At 35.0% G+C, this 23,324-nt stretch overlaps 1 protein-coding gene across 2 annotated transcripts in view; it reads left to right on the top strand.

Moving 5' to 3' along the window:
* Positions 1-22,213, top strand: part of ZC3H6 (zinc finger CCCH-type containing 6) — a 52,427-nt gene extending 30,214 nt beyond the window's left edge. The window contains exons 4-12 of one of the 2 annotated variants that reach the window (XM_029232019.1): positions 2,015-2,270; positions 4,734-4,867; positions 9,800-9,916; positions 10,541-10,652; positions 12,870-12,979; positions 13,979-14,232; positions 16,076-16,587; positions 16,907-17,140; positions 20,015-22,213. In XM_029232019.1, coding sequence (XP_029087852.1) covers positions 2,015-2,270; positions 4,734-4,867; positions 9,800-9,916; positions 10,541-10,652; positions 12,870-12,979; positions 13,979-14,232; positions 16,076-16,587; positions 16,907-17,140; positions 20,015-21,486 — 3,201 coding nt within the window. In that variant the 3' untranslated portion in view covers positions 21,487-22,213. Of the gene's footprint in view, positions 1-2,014; positions 2,271-4,733; positions 4,868-9,799; positions 9,917-10,540; positions 10,653-12,869; positions 12,980-13,978; positions 14,233-16,075; positions 16,588-16,906; positions 17,141-20,014 lie in introns of those variants that run through there. The other variant, XM_029232020.1, reaches the window with a different exon arrangement.
* The last annotated feature ends 1,111 nt before the right edge of the window (positions 22,214-23,324 follow it).

Raw genomic sequence — 23,324 nt, forward strand, 5'->3', positions numbered from 1 at the left:
AGGAATTATGGAGATGACTTTTGTAAAGGCTGTGAAAAATCAGAGAATTGGATTAATATTAAGACTTAAAGCTTTTGTGAAAAGCATCTAATCTCTAGAGAAAAATTCATACTCGCCCATTAACAGAGAGTAATCCTTGCTCATTAGGCGTTGAAATATATTTTTGAAGAATGAATGTAATCACATTTTTTATAAAAGGAAATGTAAGTACCACTCAACTAATTAATCTTCAACTTAATCAAAGCAATTATTTTTTGTTTTATTTTCATAGTGGCTTTTTTTAAAATGTAAGAAACAGCCTTTTGGCTATAATTGTAAATCCCCTTCTGAATTTCTGAAGTGCTAGACTGAGAACAGTTTATAAACTTTAAAAATGTTGCTTAAAAAAATTTGGAAATCTAATATAATGTCTTCAAAATTTAAAACTGATGAGCTAATTGATTTTCTTGATTGCTTTAGTGATATACTTTTTCTCTATTTTATAATTGCTGAAAAGGACTTAATTATTTCTCTGAATTTTACTTTTTTTTTGAATTTTTGAATTTTATTTTATTGTTATTTTTTATAGAGCAGGTTCTCATTAGTTATCTGTTTTATACATATTAGTGTATATATGTCAATCCCAATCTCCCAGTTCATACCACCACCACCACCCCCCCCCCCCCCCCCCGCCCCGCCCCGCCCCGCCCCGCATTCCCCCCATGGTGTCCATATGTTTGTTCTCTACATCTGTGTCTCTATTTCTGCCCTGCAAACCGGTTCATCTGTACCATTTTTCTGGGTTCCACATATATGAGTTAATATACGATATTTGTTTTTCTCTTTCTGACTTACTTCACTCTGTATGTTCTCTGCATTTTATTAAAAACACAGTCTCGTGTTGGTATTCTGCCAGGGCAGTATTTTTATATCACATTTAAAATGTACTAAACTGAAAATGAGTCATGGTCTGACTTTTTCTAGATCCTCAAGCTGTAATTATGTGCAATTTTTTTTTTTTTTTTTTTTTTTTGCGGTACGCGGGCCTGTCATTGTTGTGGCCTCTCCCGTTGCGGAGCACAGGCTCCGGACGCACAGGCTCAGCGGCCATGGCTTACGGGCCCAGCCGCTCCGCGGCATGGGGGATCTTCCCGGACCAGGGCACAAACCCATGTCCCCTGCATCGGCAGGCGGACTCTGAACCACTGCGCCACCAGGGAAGCCCTATGTGCAATTTTTCTCTTGCTTTCTTATAAAAACATTGACAATAGATATGATAGAAGTAATAAAAATATTTCAGTAAATAGAGATATACTTGAATACTATCATTAAATGAACTTCTAGGACTACAATGTATTTTTTGTTTTTACATGCTTTAGTAAAAAGCAATAAAATTAATAATGTATAAGTGCAATAAATAGTTTCTAATGAGCAATTTATTCATTAGATGTTTTTTACTACTAGGGAAATCTCTGTTTTTTCTATTAGACCTCAAATGTAAATATTTTCTTTTTACAAATTTGACTTTACATATAGTTTTTAAATTAAATATAATATGCTTAAACGTGTCATGTGGGAATTTTTGAACCTTAGGAGACTCTATATATTTTCTCCCCTTGCTCCAAGCTATTTCACTATTTTATTTTTCTGTTTTCAAAAAGACCTCTTCAGTTTTTTGGAGACGGAATTTCTGTATGACAGTATGGATTTTAAAGTACTCTTATGTGTATAAATATCGAGGCATGGAGCATGAGAAACGTAAGACGTGGACATGGAAAACAAAAAGTGAACAAGACACACTCTCCAGCAAAGTTCTATGAACATTATAATGTTTAATAACATCAGAGTAGCATTTAGCTTTTTGAACTTAGTTTTAAATAGTGCCATAGATAAGTTCTAACCAAGAGGCAGCACTAATAACTGTCTTTTCCCCTTCTTTCTCCCAACTTTCTGGGGGGAAAAAGATGTCCTGTGTTACTATCAATTCCTGTATGTAACTGAAAAATCTTGATAATGGTTGTGCGTTTTCACTTAGCATGGACATATATCAGGAAGCTACCTGGCATCAAAGAAGAGTCAACATAACAGAAAATTTAAAAGTAAAGAATATGATGACAACTTTGGTAACTACAGTGATGACAACTTTGGTAACTACAGTCAGGAAACAGAGGAAGATTTTGCCAGTCGGCTGAAACAATACAGGCAAGCTAAAGAAACCTCAAATACTGCTTTAGGATCATCCTTTTCTAAAGAACCAGGGAAAAAACAAAGATTGAAAGGGATTCAGCAAGGTAAGTTGGAAATTGTCTGTTTTTTAATATGAGAACCTTATTAAAACAGGTAAATATGAAGTAAAATCTTAAATTTCTTTGCCCTTTCTCACGATCAGCTTATTCCTGGGCTTCCTGAATTCGTTTTTTTTTTATTTGTAGACCTTGAGGACAAAAATCTACAAATATTTCAATCTGCATGATATTTTAAAATTTGAATCTAAAAGATTTCTTAATATTTTTAAAGTGTATAAAAATGTAAAACAACTTTCCTGTTAAGTTTTTCCCCTCCCTTTTATATGGTATCAGTATACTGAAAGAAATAACGTACCTTTTTCAGCTGTCTCTGTTACTCTGGGTTACTTTTATGTTTTAGCCCTGTAAGGACAGAATCCTGGGAAGCTATTCTTTTATTAGGCTTTAAAAGGTAGTGATCATCTTTGCTATGTAAATGTACTCAGGACTATAGACATTCTTCAGGATCAGAAATAAGAACATAATCTAAAGAAATTTCTGGAGTGATAACCTATTCATCTGCTATATTGAGGTACATCGTCCCTGGAGAGACCAGTACCAGATTGCCATAGAAATTGTGAGTCACATCAGGGTCAAATCAGCCTTAAGAACTGTCCAGTCAATATGTCTGCTTCAAGAAAACTGGAGCGAGATGAGGCTGAGGTGAAGTAGTGAGCACCAAGCCCTATGTAACTATCATTTAATTATCATTGAAAAAAGGAATCAGTTACGAGTAAATTTGGTTATTTTTATGGCTTTATTTTTTCTTGATTTCCAAGCAAAATTCCTTTGAAAAATGTGGATCTAGGCTTTGTTGAACTAAAGAGACAGGAATTTGTCTATGCATATGCTATTGTACTTAGTAAGTTTGTTCCTGGAGTCCAGACGTAGTGGTGTCAGGGATCATTCCACTTGGGGAATAAGGGGAATGTAGAGACCTTGTTCATCCCTTCCCACCTGGGGTTCTTCCTTTCAAACTCTTTCTGTTTGTTCTGTTAAAGAATTGAGTATTGCATTTTATTTTGACTTTCATTTTTTCCCCCAGAATTATGAAAATAATATATGGTCAAATGTAGAAAACTTTTTCTATGTGTAGAAAAGATAACCCAGCAAAGATCAAAGATAAAACAAAAGCAGTTTGAATCCGTACTCCCAGAGACAATTACTATTAATATTTTTGGTATACTTTTTTTTTTTTTTTTTTTTTTTCGGCTGTGCCACAGCTTGTGGGATCTTAGTTCCCCAACCAGGGATCAAACCCAGGCCCCCTGCAGTAGAATCACGGAGTCCTAACCACTGGACTGCCAGGGAATTCCCCGGTATACATTCGTCTAGAATTTTTTGACAATTATTTTTTAACAAAAAACTATACACTGTTATAAGTTGTTTTTCTTCCTTAACTGTGAATTGTACCTCAGTCATTCTTATGTTAATGAGTAGATTTTAATGTCTACATTCTATTCAATTAAATAGATATGCCATAATTTGTCTACTAAACTGTTAGGTTTGTTTGTTAGTAATTATTTGGGATTTAAGTTGCACCCATTTTTAAAAATTCTGTGATTAACCCTGCATATTTATACATATCTTGGCAAACATTTTTTTTTGAGAGTAAATGCTGAAATATAGAATTGAGTCAAAAGACATAGCTACATTTGAAGATTTTTGATCCATATACAAAGTTGATATCCAAAAAGGTGATGTAGCCATTTATAACACCCCTGCCAGTGTGTGCAAATGCCAATTTCTCCAAATCCCTACCAACATTATTCTATGAGGTGAAAATAGTTATGTTATCTTTAAATTTTTAATTTCTTTAATGAAGTGAAACATTTTTCTATATATCTATTGGCTATTTTGTAGGTTTAATATCATTAGAAAACTTATTAGTTCAATATGACTTTGGTATAATGAGAAATCACTTTGTATTGTAACTTACTACCCTAATATATAATTTTAGTCATTTGAGTATCTCTTTAGAGACTTTTAAATATCAAGTTTTTCAAAAGTAAAAGACACGTATAAATTTTGCTTGGAGATATATGTGATGTCTGTTCAACATTATCAGTAGAAACTCAATTTGCCACAAATTAATCACGAATACCTACAATGTCTTCCTTAGAGATGAATGTAATATTTAATTCTCTTAAAAACAGAAAACATTGTTAATTGCTTATTCTAAGGAAAATTGAGAAGAATAAAACTAGATTTGACCTCTCCAGCCATGTATATATCCTTGTTTCTTGCCTTCCTTATGTTGTTAACATCCCTTAAGAAACAAAACAATAAGGAGCAGTACCCACGAAGTAAAATGTAAAGACTGAATTAATTGTTTTCACTGAATCTAAAGGGAAAAAAAGCATACACTGTACATTATAGACTATTTAAAATATGCTATTCCCTGTAAACTAGTAGATTGTCTAGTGTGCTGTTTTTTTAACTATCTGAAGTACATTTTAACTTTTTTAGGTATTGAACAGAGGGTTAAAAGTTTTAATGTTGCCCGTGGACGCGGCTTGCCGAAGAAAATCAAACGCAAAGACCGTGGAGGAAGGGCCAATAAAGGGCCTAATGTGTTTTCAGGAACGGATGACTTTCAAGAGGTACTGAGAATTTATATATAATGAGGAGAGGAGCTTTTCCATTTTGTAACTTATTTGGCTGCAAAAGAAAGCATTGTGATTTTTTTTAAAATTTATTTATTTAATTGATTTACTTTTGGCTGCACTGGGTCTTCGTTGCCACGCGTGGGCTTTCTCTAGTTGCGGTGAGCGGGCTTCTCACTGAGGTGGCTTCTCTTGTTGAGGAGCACGGGCTCTAGGTGCGCGGGCTCAGTAGTTGTGGCACGTGGGCTCAGTAGTTGTGGCGCACGGGCTTAGTTGCTCCACGGCATGTGGGATCTTCCCGGACCAGGGCTTGAACCCATGTCCCCTGCACTGGCAGGTAGATTCTTAACCACTCTGCCACCAGGGAAGCCCAGCATTGTGATTTTAATGCTACTTTTCTAGTAAATGAAAAATTTCCAGTTCAGATCGAATGAGTATAGATGAACTCCAGAAAAGAAGTATTGTTTTAATTAGTTTTGATAGTAGTACACAGATGCACGTTTTGGTGCCCTCGAAATAAAATCGGTAAGTTGGAAAGCACCTCAAAATAAAATTGATATGTCTGAAAGCAAAAATGTTTGTTCTATTAGTTCTCTGTTGTACTTTCCTTTCCTAGGAGTCATGGTCCCTAGATGCAAATGGCAATAAAATGCTAATAGCTCAATACGTAGCAGGACCAAGAAGGGAGATAGCGGTAAATTCACTTACTTATTACAGTTGAAATCATTACAAGAGAAAAAAGGAGGTATAAATGGTTGGAAAGATGAATTTATGAATTATGTGTATAGTAGATATTGAATAAATATATGTTGAACTGAACTGAACTCTGAACAGTACATTTCAACCTTGTAGCGACTTTCTGGATTAGAGTGGTCCAATTCCTGTATTCTGCCACTGTTCCAGTAAGATTTGATTGAATTGTACAGAGCAAGGGTGGGTTATCAGTAGCTGCAACCTTGATTGATAGAAAAGGGATAGTAGGGGCTTCCCTGGTGGTGCAGTAGCTAAGAATCTGCCTGCCAATGCAGGGGCACGGGTTCGAGCCCTGGTCTGGGAAGATCCCACATGCCACGGAGGAACTAAGCCCGTACGCCACAACTACTGAGCCCACGTGCCACAACTACTGAAGCCCACGCGCCTAGAGCCTGTGCTCCGCAACAAGAGAAGCCACTGCGATGAGAAGCCCGCGCACCACAACGAAGAGTAGCCCCCGCTCACCACAACTAGAGAAAGCCTGTGCACAGCAGCAAAGACCCAATGCGGGCAAAATTTTTTTAAAAATTAAAAAGAAAAGGGATAGTAACATATTGTAATTGGAAAATGCTCAGTTTTCTCATTTCTGGGTTTAAAGATAATGGGCAAAGATTTCTTAATATGTACTCATTAATGTACTACTTAGGGAGTTGTTAACAGAAAAAAGAAGTTTGGGCCCAAATGAATTTGTGAAACCCAGCACATGCTACGCTACTCTTGGGGATTCTCGGTCAACATTAATGTATTAAACACTCTGAGCAGGTTAGGCATAAAGAAGTCTGTTTTACTTTGTGCAACCCATCATTTTCAAAATTTACTTGACCATGAACTCTTTTTCCTACACACCTACTAACATTTACTCTTAACTCACCGCTCCATGGAAACAAACTTAGAATTTCTGGGTGACTATAACCTGCCTGTCCATCTTTCTAGACACGTGTAGATGTCTAGGATGTGCTGCTTTCACTAGATGAAATTAATGTGAATGTTTTCTAAGTAAGTCTTCTTCTATATTCAGTACTTATACCCTATATGTGAAAAAATATTAGCTTCCAAGAAAGTGTGGCGTTGATCATGTTACTGCCTATCTCTGAGCTTCAGTTTGCTCGAACTGTAAAATTAGAGTACAGTATTAATTCTAATGGCCTCTTCAAGCACTAACATTTTAGATGTTTGCAGATCTGGGCTGCAACTAAAAGATTTCTTTATCATGTAGTAGAAAATCAGAATAAATTCTTTCTTTTACATTTATCAGATTTAGAATATGTTTCCTTTCTTTATCAAGATTAAAATGTGTTATTAACACTATGTCAGTTTATTGGCTCTCATGAGAGATTTCTTCTTACGGTTCCAGAAACAAGCAGGAGCGTGTCAGAGTCCAAGGAAGCAGCTCATGTTCAGGAGTGCTTTGGCGGAGGCCCATCCAGGGTAGAGTGAACCTACTTGGAGTGGCCAACATAGATCCATTTTTACCCTTGCCTTTTCAAGGAGTATAAGATCCTCCAAAGGCCAGATAAATTTAGGAATACCTGCATGTCCACACTAATTTTCTTGAAAACTCAAGTATAGTCACAGAACATGCAAACTTTTGATGGATTTTAAAGCCTTATTCAGTCTTTTGGCCATAAAACTCCTAAAATTTTTTAGTCTTTATAGTAGCTATTAAATTTTTTTTATAAATACATATTCTTTTCCCAGTAGATCTTTTAATTTCCTCCTCCTTTTAGTATATTTAAAAAATCTTTTATGCTCTTGTTCCCTATACCAATATAATACATCCTCTAGAGTAAATAAATTTTAAAATCACCAAGTGGGTAGTTTGGTTTTTCCCTCCCTTTCTCTGTCTTTTCCTTCTCTATCTTTCTTTCTTTCTTTCTTTCTTTTTTTCTGGCCACACCGCACAGCTTGCGGGATCCTAGTTCCCTGGCCAGGGATCAAACCCATGCCCCCCTGCGGTAGAAGCGCAGAGTCCTAACCCTGGACCACCAGGGAATTCCTTCTCCCTCTTTCTTGAATTGTGTTTTCTTTGAAACAGTGTGATATAGTGCAAAGAGTTCTATCTTGATTCTCCTAACATGAAACGTAACCTTTGGCAAGTCACTAACTTCACTAATCTTCAGTTTTCATATTTGTCCAGTAAGGGTGATGAACTAGATTACTTCTGTCATTCTTCCAGCTCTTATAGTCTTAAAAGATCTTAAGGATAGAGGACAACACAACATTGTGAATCAGCTATACTCCTATATAAAATAAAAATTAAATTAAAAATTTTTTGAAAGGGTAGAGGACATTTGTGGTTCTTCTGTAGGCTCAAGCTTAAAAGATCTTCCAGGCACTTTATTTTATCCTGAAATTTTGTTCAAGTTGCTTTAGATTTTCTAGAATACCTTGATTATAGTCAGTTTTCCCATAGTTATGGGTACTGCAATACTTGCTACTTGTTTAAACAGAACTAAACTGGAAAAAAACAGCCCCCCGTGATCCTCCGTTAAGACAACGAGGTGTATCTTTAGAAAGTAACATAGACAGAAAGAGTGAGTTATTAATGAAACATAGGTACAACTTGGTACATTTTTTCAGCGTTTTTTTCGGGGGGAAGGTGATTACCTAATATTTTTAATTTCAGAGTTATATTCCTCAAGTTGGCTCATTGACTTTGCACAATGCACTCTCTTTGGCTGCCTATTTTATTACAGCCACAATTCCTTGTACAGAAGGCATATGTGAACTGGTCATTTCTATCTACCTGTTCTAAGTGAGCCTAGAAATAGAAAATGTTTGTAAGTAAAATTTACATAGATTTAAGACATTTTAAATGATCCTATCAGAGTAGAGTATAAGCAGTTTCTTTGCGTTTTCCTTGGGCAATTTGGGTATATATATATATATTTTTAAAAGAACCTCAAAGATTATCTATTTTCCTGGTATTCTTATACTTTTTTTCAGAATTCTTCTAGTAAAATATATATTTCATCAGTTGGGAGTGCTGAGGATCAGATTTAAGTTTAGCCATCTATTTCCTTAAGTGTTTGCTGTGAGGCAGTTTCCTGTTTTCAGTAGATTGTGCTTTGTTCTCCATCTTCTAACAAATTGAGGGAAAAGGGAAAACTGGTATCAAATCAGAAGAGCAAATATCAATAGTTATTAAGCTCCTCGATGTTCAAGGCACTGTGCATGCTAAGAGCCTGAAAAACGGTGATATTTTATAGCACTCAGGAGTGGAAGTCCTTAGCTTGGCTAAGCATCATACTCTCTTGCTACTCCACCCTCTTATACTTGTAGCAGAAGTTGAATAGGAGACTGAGGAGAAGAACTAAGAAAAACAGGTAGGGCTGTGAGATTTTCTACCACATACTAATTTTTCTTAATTTTCTTAATTTAAAAGTTAAACATAATACATCCTCCATTTTTTTCCTATAGAAAGTACAAAATAACCACACACGCAAGCAATCTATAATTTTTTAGAGGTATATCTAGAGACATACACTGTTAAAGGTAGGGGTATATTCTTCTAGTCTCTTTCTTTGTCTTTATTAGTATAAACTGGGGTCACATTTTCACTTGGTAAGGTATTGTGAACATTTTCTTATGTCCCCAAATTGTCTTTCCATCCCATGATTTTTTAATGACAGTATAATATTCTACCACCTAAATGTATCATAATGTGTTTGACTTGTCTCCTAGTTTTGGATGGGTACAGTATTTCTAGATTTTGTTTTGTTTGTTGGTTTTACTTGTAAGTGATTCTGCAGTAGTTATTTTTGTGAATAACTCTTTGTGTGCCTTCCTGATAATTCCTTCAGAATAATCCTGAATTTTGTGTCAAACAGTATGGATATTTTACGTCTTCCATCAACAGTACATGAGAGTAAATATTCTATTGTACCTTTGCCAAAGTATTATTGTTAATTTTCAAGATTTTCATAATTTTATTTTGAAAAACGTAGTTGTATGTCCTCATTAAATTAGAAATAGGGTTCTTTGCAACTACTAGTATAGCAATAAGCACTTTTCTAGAAGCATATCTCTCTCCAAGTAAATGAATAGCATCAGAATGTCCAGTCTTCACTACTTTTAATAATCAATGTATACTGCTTTCTAGATTCATTTGACTATAAATTTTAATACCTTTTTACTACTTCATATGTTTTATTTAAATAATTTTTTTTCTTGCAGTATAGTAAACCAGGGAAAAAATGGAAGGTTATGACTCAGGAATTTATTAATCAGCACACAGTGGAACATAAAGGAAAACAAATCTGTAAATACTTTCTGGAAGGGAGATGTATTAAGGTAAATTTATAGGGGCATCATAAATCATTTTAACTTCCGAAATAATCTTTAAAATGTAAAGTCATTTTAGGGGGCGGTTAGTTTTTTCATTTCTCATATAGTTGTAATAAAACTGGTTCTTCAAAATGTATCTTGCATTGAATACTGTATATCAGAACTCATTTAATTATATTCTGGGGCAGTAATATAACTTGCTGAAATGAGATTTTATTTAACAAACACATGATGCTGACTGTATGGCAAGTACTGTTCAAAGTAGATTACTAATATTAAATGTTTTAATCTTTACAGTGACACAGTGAATTGTAGTCACTGTTATTATCCTCATTTTTAACATGGCCAAGCCAGGAGGTTAAATAAGTCCCCAGAGTAGCTCAGCTAGAAATGGTGAGTGCTGGTGGAGCCAGGCAGTATCCTCTGAGGTCATGCTGACTGTGCTGGCTCTCTGCAAAGAGCCACATCCACTGTCTTGGGCAAGAATTCTAAGGACTGTTTGAATTATTATTAGCTCATTATTTAAAGACTGGAGATATGACCATAGTTCTACCATGAAACACCATGGAGAAAATTCAATTCAGTGGTTACTTCTTTTTCCTCTTTCTTCTTTTCTTTTTTTGTGAACAGGGAGATCAATGTAAATTTGATCATGATGCAGAGTTGGAGAAGAGAAAAGAGATCTGCAAATTTTATTTACAAGGATATTGTACCAAAGGAGAGAACTGCATTTATATGCATAATATCCTTTATTAAAAACATGTTAACCAAAATATTGTAGTTTTCAAGCATCAGTGAGACTTTAAAAATCATAAGTACAACCCAGAAAGCCTAGTTTGGTTTTAAATTTAAAATAGCACGTTATATAAACCAGGTCTAATCAGCCTTTGCACTTCAAAAGGGCAAACTGAATTTTTTTCTTTAGGGAAACGAAATAACTTCCCTTTGGAAAAAAAATCTATGAAATAAATATACTTCATATTTAATATACTCAGCTTATAAGTATTTCAAGAGACTGTGCTTCCTGAAGGAGTAGTTCGCAACATATTTATTCTGTGACTAAATGATTATTTACTTAGGTTCATAAGTAATAAATTGTCATTGTTGGAAATTTTTAAATCAAAGTCTTATCAAATCTTACCACCTAATGATAAGCACTATATATTCTTCCCTACTTCTCCCTTTGGAAATCTATACATTTCAGTTGTATTCCTACCTCTACCCCTATGGCATTTCACTATATATGGTCCTTTAAAATAAAATATATATATATATATATATATATATATATATATATATATATATATATGTATAGTGTCCTTCAGTAAGGACCTTATTTTTTTCCAAATGGTTAGCTCATTGTCCCCTCTTCACAGATTTAAAAGATCACCTTAACCATATTCTAAATTTTCCTCTGTGCATAATTCTGCTTCTATACTACTGTTACACGTTGTGCTCTTTGACCATTCCCCTCTGTAATATTATATTTGATATTTACTAGGGCAAATACTCCTTTTTTCTTTATCAAAATGTTATGATAAATTTGTCTTATTCAATCAAAGAAAATTTTTTTCAGATTTGACGTACTTCTTTAGAAACCAGATACCTTACTGAACTGTTTCTTAAAGCTTTCCATCTATTCTTATGTTTTTCTCCGTAGTCATGCCATCTGTGGCATGACAATTTCAACTGTATTGTCTGTACTTCCAGAAAAACGTTAAATAATAGTGAATGTTTCAAAGATAATGCCCTTTTGCTTTGGCTGTAGTTTTAAGATTGATTATTTTTAAAACTCAAGTTAAGTATGTATATCCTTATTTTACTAACAGTTTTTAATATCAAAAAAAGATCTTGAATTTTATCAGTTGCCTTTTGTATCTGCTAAGATGATCACATGATTTTTCTCTCTTGACCTTATCAATGTGATGATTACAATAATAAATTTCCTAAAACTACCCAGAAATTTCCAGAACATACACTACCTGAAAATGGTGTATTTTTCACTATACTTCTAGATTTAATATTTTCTTTAGAAGTTTGTCTCTAAAATTTTAAGTAAGATTTTAGCCTGTAGTTTTCATTTTTGGGATATTTGACATATCAGACCCCTTTATTTTCTTCATAGATATGAGCTCTTGCTACAAAATTTATTTGTTCTATATTTTATTTTATTGAGTAAAGTAACAGAGTTTACATAATTAAATTACACTATAATATTTGCTATAGCCATCATAAATATTTTTACTTTAAAAAATTGTTTTCTTGAAAAAGAATAGATACATATATGTGTAACTGAATCACTTTGCTGTATACCTGAAACTTACACAACATTGTAAATTAACTATACTTCAATTTAAAAAATGGTTATTGAGAAAAAAGAATATTAATGGAATTAGCTAATTATCCAAGCTTAACATAATTTATACTTAACATTTCAGTATCATGGTACTCTCAACAAACTATTGAAACTTTAACATGACTCTTTTGATCAGTGGTGAAGGCATCTAGATTTTGCACAGAATTTTTGGCATAATTTATATTATGGTAATTTGGGAGATGATTTGTAAAATCTTGACCCAAAGCTCTTTCTAAGGAAGTCTGTGTTAATTACCCACATTACTAACTCTGTTATGATAGAAGATATAAACATCTATCACTGACAGAAAAAAATAACAGGTAATATAGTTTGTACAGTCAAGTTTTTTTAAAATAAAAAAGTTAAGCTCTTAAAAAATGTTTTCTAGTTTTAACAGAGTAGAGGAGACTTAAAATTTTTTGAATGTTTTGCCATGTATTTAAAATATTTAATCTTAAAATTAAAAATTAAATAAATTGTGTGATTATAGAAAATTTAGTACAATATATAGTAATAAAGTCATTGATTCAGCAGTTATGTTTTTGGGTATAAAAATATGAGAGTTTGATTTTACGTGGTCTATTCCTTAATATTTTTATTTACATGAATTTCCATGCAAGTTCTATCATAGTGGAGCAAAATGTTACCAAGGAGACAACTGTAAATTTTCACATGATGATCTGACTAAAGAAACAAAGAAACTTTTGGACAAAGTGAGTAATATTTTTGCACGTTGATTACGGATTCATTTGACTTGAATCATGTTTTATAAGTCATAGTTTATAAAACTCTGCTGAGAGATCAAGGACTTGTTAGTTTATGTTTTATTCTATTAATGTAATGTGTTAGAAAAGCAGGAATATTGGACTAAGAATTAAGAATCTTTTGTTCTTAAAAGATTAAATTATGTGATGTATATGTAACACTTCATACCACTCCTAGTAAATAGTAAATGCTCAATAGTGGCACCTGTTATAGTATCCTTTACTTATTAATGATAGTAAGTAATACAATTGCCTTAACCTTAAAAAAAAACAGAATCTTTCGTTCTTATCATTGTTCTGGCATTAAAAAACCTAATTTTTTCAACCAGTCCTTCATAAATTTTATTTCTCTCAGTTGAGCTTCTGTTCAAATGCAGCTTATTTATTTTCCAATTTTACTGAGATATAATTGGCATACAGCACTGTATAAATTCAAGGTATACAACATAATGATTTGACTTACATACATCTTGAAATGATGATCACAGTAAGTTTAGTGAACATCCATCATCTCACATAGATACAAAATTAAAGAAAAGATTTTTTTCCTTGTGATGAAAACTCTTGGGATTTACTCTCTTAACAGCTTTTATATATAATATACAGCACTGTTAATTACATTTACCATGTTGTACTTTACATCCCTAGTACTTATTTATCTTATAGCTCGAAGTTTGTACCTTTTTAGCACCTTCATGCAGTTCTTCCTCCCACTACCTTGGTAACCACAAAATTTGACCTCTAAAAAAGCTAATTTACTTTAAGAAATATCCTTTACGTCTTTGAACCTCATATTCTTTATAAAAAAGTAGTTAGCTATCTCTGATCTATTTCAACTTTAATATTGTATTTTTCTATTAACAAAACTAGTTTACTCAAGTCTTCACAGTTTTAAATGTGAGGAAGAAAGCTTGTTTTGAAATAGTAATCCTTGCCAATTATTTTTAGGTGTTGAATACTGAAGAAGAAGCTACAAATGAAGATGAAAGAGAGTTAGAAGAACTTAGAAAGCGTGGCATAACTCCTCTTCCCAAACCGCCTCCAGGAGTTGGGCTTCTGCCAACCCCACCAGAGCATTTTCCCTTTTCTGATCCCGAAGATGATTTTCAGACAGATCTCTCTGATGATTTCAAGAAAATTCCATCTCTCTTTGAAATAGTTGTAAAACCTACTGTGGATTTAGCACATAAAATTGGGAAGAAGTAAGTTAAATTTTTCAAAAAATGGCTGCATTTTCCCCCTAAAAATTCTTATTAAGAAACTAACTTGTATTCCATGTCAATCATATAATTAAACTTAGGTAGAGGTAGCAGATGTCTGGCATGCACCCCAACTGCTGCTTCCCACTTCCTTTTTGCCCCACCCTCTGCTGCCTGCCATGCCATCAGTGCTTTTCTGTACAGAATCCTTAACACAGCTTCAGAAACCTCTCCACACACTAATCCTGAAGGGCACTGCCAGGTGGATGGAACTGGCATTCCTACCACCTTGTTATGAGGCAGCACTGTCACTGATAACATCTTCAAATAGTGGGTAATATGTCTCCAGCATATTCATTCTTTTAGAGAAGTCCTTCCTTGGGCTATTAGAGGAAAACCTCTGGATAAGGCTGCATCCAAGTTTGCATTTTCCGGTCCTGCTTCCCATCCACCAGGGTCTGTGCACCTGGGCTCTAAGTCCCATTGTTGATTATTCTTTTAATCCTGAAGACTCGGGGAAGCAGTGAGATCTCAGCAATTGAGGAATAAGAAATCTGTAGCAAATATCACAGTTAATATGAGCCATTAAAACTATTTCTATTGGGCTCCCCTGGTGGCGCAGTGGTTGAGAGTCCGCCTGCCGATGCAGGGGACACGGGTTCGTGCCCCGGTCCGGGAAGATCCCACATGCCGCGGAGCGGCTGGGCCCGTGAGCCATGGCCGCTGAGCCTGCGCGTCCGGAGCCTGTGCTCCGCAACGGGAGAGGCCACAACAGTGAGAGGCCTGCTTACCGCAAAAAAAAAAAAAAGTATTTCTATTAAAGTCAAGAAGAAGACAAGTCTGTCCACTGCTTGGCTAAATATTATAGATTAGATCCTAGTCAATGCAAAAAGAGAAAGATATAATAGATATGATTAGAAATGGTGGGGCAGACTCATTATTTGGGCATTTTCCCTTAGTGAACCCAAAGGAATCACTGACAAAACTATTAGAAGTTGTACAGTTGTTCCTGGGTGTCTGAGGAGGATTGGTTCCAGGAACTCCATGGATACCAAAACCCACAGATGCTCAAGTCCTTTATATTAAAATGGTGAAGTATTTGTGTATAACCTTCATACATACTCCCGTATACTTTAAATAATCTCTGGATTATCTGTAATACCTAATACAATGCAAATGTTACGTAAATAGTTGTAAATACAATGTAGATACTATGTAAATAGTTGCTGGAGTACAGCAAATCAAGTTTTGCTTTCAGAACTTTTTGCAATTTTTTTCTTCTGAATATTTTCGATCTGCAGTTGGTTGAATCTGTGGATGCAGAACCTGCCGATATGGAGGCCCAACTGTAATTAAATTAGTAAGATGCCCAGAAAGAAGAGCAACATTCAAAAACTAAAATCTTTTCATGTCAAGCAATAACCAATTAGAAATTATAATACAAGCAGTACGTTTATGTAGTATAATTCTAATTTTGTTATAAAAAAAGGTCTGTGTGCGCCTAGAAAAAGGATTAGAAGAGAACCAATCAAAAATGTTATCTCTGGGTGATAGGATTAGAGATGAATCATACTTATCTTTGTATTTTTCTATATTTTTCAAAACATCAATATTAAGTTTTAGAACAGATGATAGTAAGCAGCAATTTAGAAAACTTCTGCTAAAATGAAGGCAAGACACATATGTTGGTGTTTCTACTTATAGATAATATGGAATAAATTGCTTCTTAAAAATATAGTTTTCTCTTCTGATACTGTAAAACATTCAACCAATATCTATTTAGAAATGTAACATTCTTGTTTGCCTCTTTTCTTTGAACTAAGAAATATTATTCTTTTGTCTACAGGCCACCAGCATTTTATAACAGTGCCTCACCACCAGGACCACAATTTCAGGAAAGCAGCCCACATACTCAACATATGTATAGTTCTGGGTCAAGTCCAGGTCCCGGACCTAATATGTCTCAGGGACACAATAGTCCTGTGATGCACCCAGGCTCCCCTGGACATCATCCATGTGCAGGACCTCCTGGTCTACCAATGCCGCAGAGCCCACCTTTGCCGCCTGGTCCACCTGGGATTGTAGGCCCTCACAGTCAAGCGGGAGTACTTGTTCAACCGGATACACCTTTGACACCACCAAATATGAGTGGCGCTTACCATTGCCCTGGCTTTCCAGAACACATGATGAAAGTACCTAGAGAGAATCACTGTTCTCCAGGTTCATCACACCTGCAAAGTCCTGGTGAAATGCAGCTCAATACCAATTATGAGTCCTTACAAAACCCAGCTGAGTTTTATGATAATTACTATTCACAGCATGCTGTACATAATTTTCAGCCACCCAATAACTCTGGTGGTAAGCTTACCTTTTGAAATAACTCATTTCTAATTTAAAATATCTGGAGTCCTATTTTTCTTTAAAAGCATGGAAAGAATGCATGTTTTAAATAAAGCAACGTAAAATGTGATGAAATCGAAACATTAAAATATTTAAATTTAACCAAATATTTGTAACAGTAGACCTTTAGATAACCTTGAAAAGTGCTTACAATCACATAATAATCTGATAATCAAATGTGATATTATTGTAACTCAATTTCTTACAACTCAACAGTGGTACTTGTCTAGTGGAGTTTTATGCTAAATCAGTGTCTCTTTCTGTGTTATGTATGTAGATGGGACGTGGCATGGTGAATTTGCCCAGCATCAGCCTCCTATCGTTCAAGACTCACCTACCCGCGGGAGTGGGTCTGACAGCAGCAGTAATGTGACAGGCCATGGCCCCCTGCCTGCACCAGGTCTCCTCCCTGCGGTGCAGAGAGCTCTTTTTGTTAGACTTACTCAGAAATACCAAGAAGATGAAGAACCAGGCAGCACCCAACCTCAGAGGGCACCAAGCAAGGAAGAAGGTGTGTCAGGTGGTATGATAGCATCTTACCTATTTGGATCACTCAGTTCCTGAAATGGTCTTGAATAAGTTAAAATTTGAAAAAGGAGTTCCTGTGAACTATCTATTCTATTTCCAATTTATCTCATAGCTCCTATCTTCTTGGGATTGATTGTAGTTTCCAGTGCCATTGATGCATTAGTAGTTAATTGCAAAGGGTTTGATTTGAAGCAATAAAGAGACTGAAGCTGGAGTGTGAGGCCTGGGCAAGCAGACTTGCTATTATGTCTTTTTTCTTTTTTCTTTTTTAAAGAAAAGAAATAGAGCAGGAACCAGATACCTTCCAGTTCAGGAATTTTAACCTGTAACTCAAGCTCAGAGTTATTTGATTATTAGATTTTCATGGGCAGAGGCTGTATACTTCAGGTTCTGCTATGTTATTAAGGAATATTATTTTTAATGTAAAAGACTACGTGGGGCCACTAAGTTTCCCTTAGTATTTTTAATATTGATAAGTGTACAGCAATTAGTTAACTCAGTTAAGGGCAGAGAACTTTAAATCACCCAGTTCTTCTTATGAATTACAAAATTGATGTGTTTGGCCACTCTTAAACATGAAATTTAGGGCTTCCCTGGCAGTCCAGTGGTTAAGAGACTGCACTTCCACTGCAGGGGAGATGGGTTTGATCCCTGGTCTGGGAAGTTTTGCATACCTTGAGGTGCAGCCAAAAAACAAAACCCCATGAAATTTATGAATAACTATGTAAAACTAGATAACACTAGGTAGCTACAAGCTATTATATAAACATTGTTATGTTTTCAAAAAAGGTGTTATTAACTCTTCATTTATTTAGCATGACAGGGAAATGAGGAATTTCTAATAAGTTAATTCCTGTAAAATTTATGTGTACTCTTTTAGGTGCTAATTTTAATACGCAACCATTTTAATGGTAACCTTTCTTTAAAGTAACAAAGCTTTATGTTTTCATAAATAAGAAAATTAAAACTTTTCTACATGATATAAAATTTTATACTATAATACTATAAAATTGGTAATGTTTTATGAGGCTTGTTTTCTCGGAATACAGAAAACTTAAACAGCTAGGTTTTTCGTGTTTTTGTTCATTTAGAAATTTTATCGCCTTTATAAATTTTATTTGTCCTTTGATAAAATGCTCATAGAAACCTCTGAACTATCATTTTCTGTCTAATATCTGCTTTCCATTGACCTTTCTCTACTGTTCTACTTTCTTTCTGCTCTATATTCATTCTTATTCCAAAAAGAATTTAAGACTGCTTATAAAATACATTGATATGAAAGTGAAAATAAAATAGCATCTTACCTATTTGGATCAGATTTGGATTGTCTTACCTATCTGGATCAAGTACCAAATTCTATGAGGAGTGAAGCTCCTATACAGAAATATTTTAAATAACTACAACAGCTGAAAGTGAATCACAAGTCTAGCTCTAGACTTCCTGGAAGCCAAAGGAAAAAAAAAAAAAAGAGAGATCCGGTGTCTAGAAGTAGTTTTTTCAGACACTGAGATATGAGTGAAACTTTTTGCCATTGTGATATAATATTGATATACTATTTTAAGCCGTATCCCCACCCTAGATACGAGTGCTTGTTTTTGTTGTTGTGGTGGTGGTTGTGGTTTTGGTTTTGGCTTAAACAACAGATATTTATTGTCTCACAGTTGTGGGGGCCGGGAGTCTGAGACCTAGGTGTCGGCAGGGTGGATTCCTTCTGAGGGCTGTGAGGGAAGGATCTGTTCTATGTATTTTTTTTTTTAACATCTTTATTGGAGTATAATTGCTTTCCCAAGTGCTTGTTTTGTCAGCACTCTTCTGTTCAAACTAAGTGTGTAACACTAAAGTTCGATGTTGTGGAAACACATTAGTGAGCAGTGAGATGAGGTAAAAGTGAGAATATATATGCTGTTCTATTGATCCAAGATATTCTAGGATATGTATGAATATGTGTGTGTACATATGTTAGTGTATGTGTATATATATGGGTATATATATACATATACACATATATGTATATGGCCAGTTCAGAGATAACCTATGTGTGTTTTAATGGAGAGGAAGGAGACTCGCCCTCCTGAAGCATCAGTTTTTATTCCCTTCTCTACTAGAGAGAAGACCTCTGATGGTTAAGCGTCTTAACATTGTGCCCAATACACTAGGGTTACATAGGCTTTAAGAGTAAGGCCCAAAGTGTTCTCGTAAAGTTAAAGTATATAAAGTTTAGGCTGTTAGTTTTCTTTGTTGTTTTTAATTTAATGTTTGAATAATTAATATATTCACGCAGATCAAACATCTAAAACTATAGTATGAGTGAAAAGTCCCCACCTGAGCCCACACTTGCTTGGTTCCCTTTGCTTCCTTAACCATCATTGTTAGTGTTTTGTTTTCTTTCCAGGTATTTTTTTTTATAGCTCTCCCTTGTTATCCTGATAAATCCAGAGCTATGAAGTTTAAGGGATTAAGCTATGAAGTTAAATCCAGAGCTATGAATTAAAGAGAGCCAAAACATTTTGGTATTCCTTTTCAAGAGTGTTTTCCCTTCTCTCCCAGCTCTGTCTTACCACACATTTCTGAGCTCCCTTTGACCAGTTGGAATGAAAGGTTCAGACTGTTCTCTGGCTAGAAGGACATTACACATGTTCTAATATCATACTTCTTTCTTTATAAAGTATAGTGACTGAATTGTTAATCGTTATACCACATCTTATCTTGTTCCAGTGTTGAAACTCTGTCATTTCTATGATGCGTTTTCTTGAAGTTAGACTACACTTATTCAGAAATAGTATATGTGTTTTTTTCATCTTAATTAAGGCCAAATATGAATGCTTCATTCTTTACCATAGTTTTTGTCTGCATTTAGATGATACTGTTAACTGGTATTCCAGTAGTGAAGAGGAAGAAGGAAGCAGTGTCAAGTCAATACTGAAAACATTGCAGAAACAAACAGAAACTTTAAGGAGTCAACAACAACCTTCCACAGAACTCAGCACTCCTACTGATCCAAGACTTGCTAAAGAGAAAAATAAAGGAAGCCAAGTGGTTGACCCTAGACTTAGGACTATCTCAAGGCAAGACGTTAGAAAATCTTCTGAGTCTACCCCACTGGATCTTAGACTTGCATGGGATCCCAGGAAATTAAGAGGGAATGGAAGTGGTCACGTAGGTTCTTCTGTTGGTGGAGCAAAGTTTGATTTACATCATGGAAATGCTGGCCCTAATGTCAAACACAAAAGAGGAGACGATGACGATGAAGATACTGAAAGAGAACTGAGAGAAAAAGCTTTCTTAATACCTTTGGATTCTTCCCCTGGTATAATGCTCCAGGATCCAAGGTCACAACTGAGACAGTTTAGTCACATTAAAATGGATATTACCCTAACCAAACCCAACTTTGCAAAACACATCGTGTGGGCTCCAGAAGACTTACTTCCAGTCCCTTTGCCTAAACCTGACCCAGTATCTTCAATCAATTTACCTCTGCCCCCTCTTATAGCTGATCAGAGGCTCAGTAGGTTGTGGAATACAAAAAGTGATCTCCGTCAAAGCACAGTGCCCACTGATGCAAAACTAGCAGCCAAGGCCAAATTTAACACAGCAAACAGAGAAGGCTACCTAGAACAATTTGGAGATGTACATAGTTCGGGAAGTAAATTAGGAGACCCTAGGCTGCAAAAAAATTTTGATCCTAGACTTCACAGACTGCATAGTACAGAGTCTCATCAAGCAGTTATGAAGGATTCACATACATCAAAGGGTGCCCCTCATGTAGCCAGATCAAACTCTGGTTCATCACAGCCCTTAGGGGCAGTATCTAGCAATTCTGGTCCTGGGGCTTTGCCTCCATATGCCCCTAAACTCTCATCTTCAGCTGGCCTTCCCCTGGGAACTCCAGGTTCAGTCCTTAGTGCTATTAGTTTGTATGACCCTAGGGAGCATAGTTCATCATCTACATCAGAGCCAGCAACAGAAAATGCAGAGAGCCAGAAAAAAAGTGGTGGTTTAAAAAGTAGTGATAAAAACGAGCCTCCTACTGGAGAAGCAGTCCTACCACAGAAAATCGCTCCAAACGTGGACGTCCCTGTTGATGGGCCAGCTGACCCAGAGGCAGATATCCTTGGGAGTTCCGGTACCGTTCAGGTCCCAGCAGTGCACAGTCTTCCGATTCAGGCATTAACAGGCTTAATTAGACCCCAGTACAGCGATCCAAGACAGTCAAAGCAGCCGGGTCAGGTGAGCCCCACCCCAGATGATGACCCTCGTAGAGCAACAGATGACAAATCTCTGAAAGAGGTTTTTAAAACTTTTGATCCAACTGCTTCACCGTTTTGTTAGCTATTGTGTAATTAAGCAGTTCTTTTCACTCTTGTGACTATTGCAGTCCCCTGCTGTTTTGTAACTGGTTTACCTCTATAGTTTATTTATTTTTAAATTATAAACACTTTTCAGCTGCTAGTATCAGAACCACATGAAGTTATATCCTCTAAAGCCTGTGGTATTTTATATAATATTTTTATAATTTTAAGAGACTGTAGTAATTGACATAGAAACCTATATATCACGTTAGCTTCAGTAAAAGTACTTTTACTGTAAATAAACCATCATGAACTCAACACTCTGCCTGAATATATGCCAGTTGTCTTTCATAATCAGTGTTTAGATAAATGATTACCACTTTTATATGGTTATTAGTTTCAAGCAATATAATGTACATTACTTTTCAGAAACAGTATTTTGACTAGGATCCTATTTGTCAACACAGAACCGATTAATATGTAACGCTGACTGCTAGCTAAAATGTAAAATGACGTAAAACATTTTTAAAATCGTAATTAGCAGAGCAGTTCATGTTTAAGGGCATCACTTTTATTAGTACTGGCAATATTATTTGTGTAAATGAAGCATTTGAATGTTGTACCTTTTAAAAGTATTTTATGGTATACTGTATCATAGAAGTTGGAGATATATAAATAGAATGTTTTGCTAAAATGAAAAATTCCCGAGTTCTCTAACATAACTTTTTAATTTTTCATATTAATAGTTATGAGTTACTGCTGTGTTACATTATGATGTTTATGCGTTTCGATGTTTTTTGTCTTTAGCAGCATAATTTATATTACTTTTTCAAATGATGTAGCTGCAATAATTGTATTCATCATGACTTTGGCAATTTTTAACAAAATTTTAAAAGATCCAGTGAGTCTGTGGTGATTATTTCATTGATAATGTTTTTAATGTCCAGGTTCTATATTTTTTCTTAAATAGCGAGAAAACACAGAGATGGTATAGTCAACTGTATATGGCTACCAATAAAGAACCTCTTTCAGATCTCACCTGACTGGCATTCTATAACAGAGGAGACTGCCTGGTGTTTTAATGTATTCAATGTCGTCATAGTTCGGAAACCTCCTGAATTGATTAGAGGTTGTATTTTTATGAAAAATAATTTGTACTCATTCTTGTATATTTATTGCAGTATATAAATAATGGCACCCCTACCTGTTTTATACATATATTATTTATAACTAAAACTAAGTAGGACACTTAGTTTCAGGCTAAGTGTATATATTAATATCTTGAACTAGAGGTATGTGACAGTATTTGCTAGTAACAACTCTAAAAGGTAACTTGAAAAGGAGTATTTCATTATAAAAGATCATGGAAGTAGAGGAAATCAGTCCTTGAGAAGTGATTTTTAAAATATACAGCAAAATATTTATGTGGGAACCTAACACTCAGATAGCATATGGTTTAATACTAATGTATATCCTTTCTCTTCCCTTCTTCACTTTTTACTTTTTTTGCCCTGATTCCGTGCTTAAATGGGGTTGCAGTTAAGTGAACAAGAATTCTACCTGCCTACCTAAGAAGTTCATTGTGTTCTAAGTGCAAGGACAGTTGTTCAAGGGAATGTGAGTTCCTACTATTTATACTTTGGTTACATTGTAGCCTAAAGTGGTTCTGGATAATATTTTGGGGTTAAAAAATGCAGTTTAAAGCCATGATAGAAAGAATTTTCTGACTTACTATCCAAACGAACTTTATTGTTAATTGAAAAGTCAATAAAATGGATAAAACTGACAGAAAAAAAAATATAGACACATTTATATTCCTAAGAATAATATTCCTTTATCAGGATAAAGTCAGTAAAATTGCTGAATTTTAGTAATTAA

Source organism: Monodon monoceros, unplaced genomic scaffold (genome assembly GCF_005190385.1).
Source record: "Monodon monoceros isolate NGI ecotype Baffin Bay Population unplaced genomic scaffold, NGI_Narwhal_1 Super_Scaffold_19, whole genome shotgun sequence".
In the NCBI taxonomy this organism is placed as follows: domain Eukaryota; kingdom Metazoa; phylum Chordata; class Mammalia; order Artiodactyla; family Monodontidae; genus Monodon; species Monodon monoceros.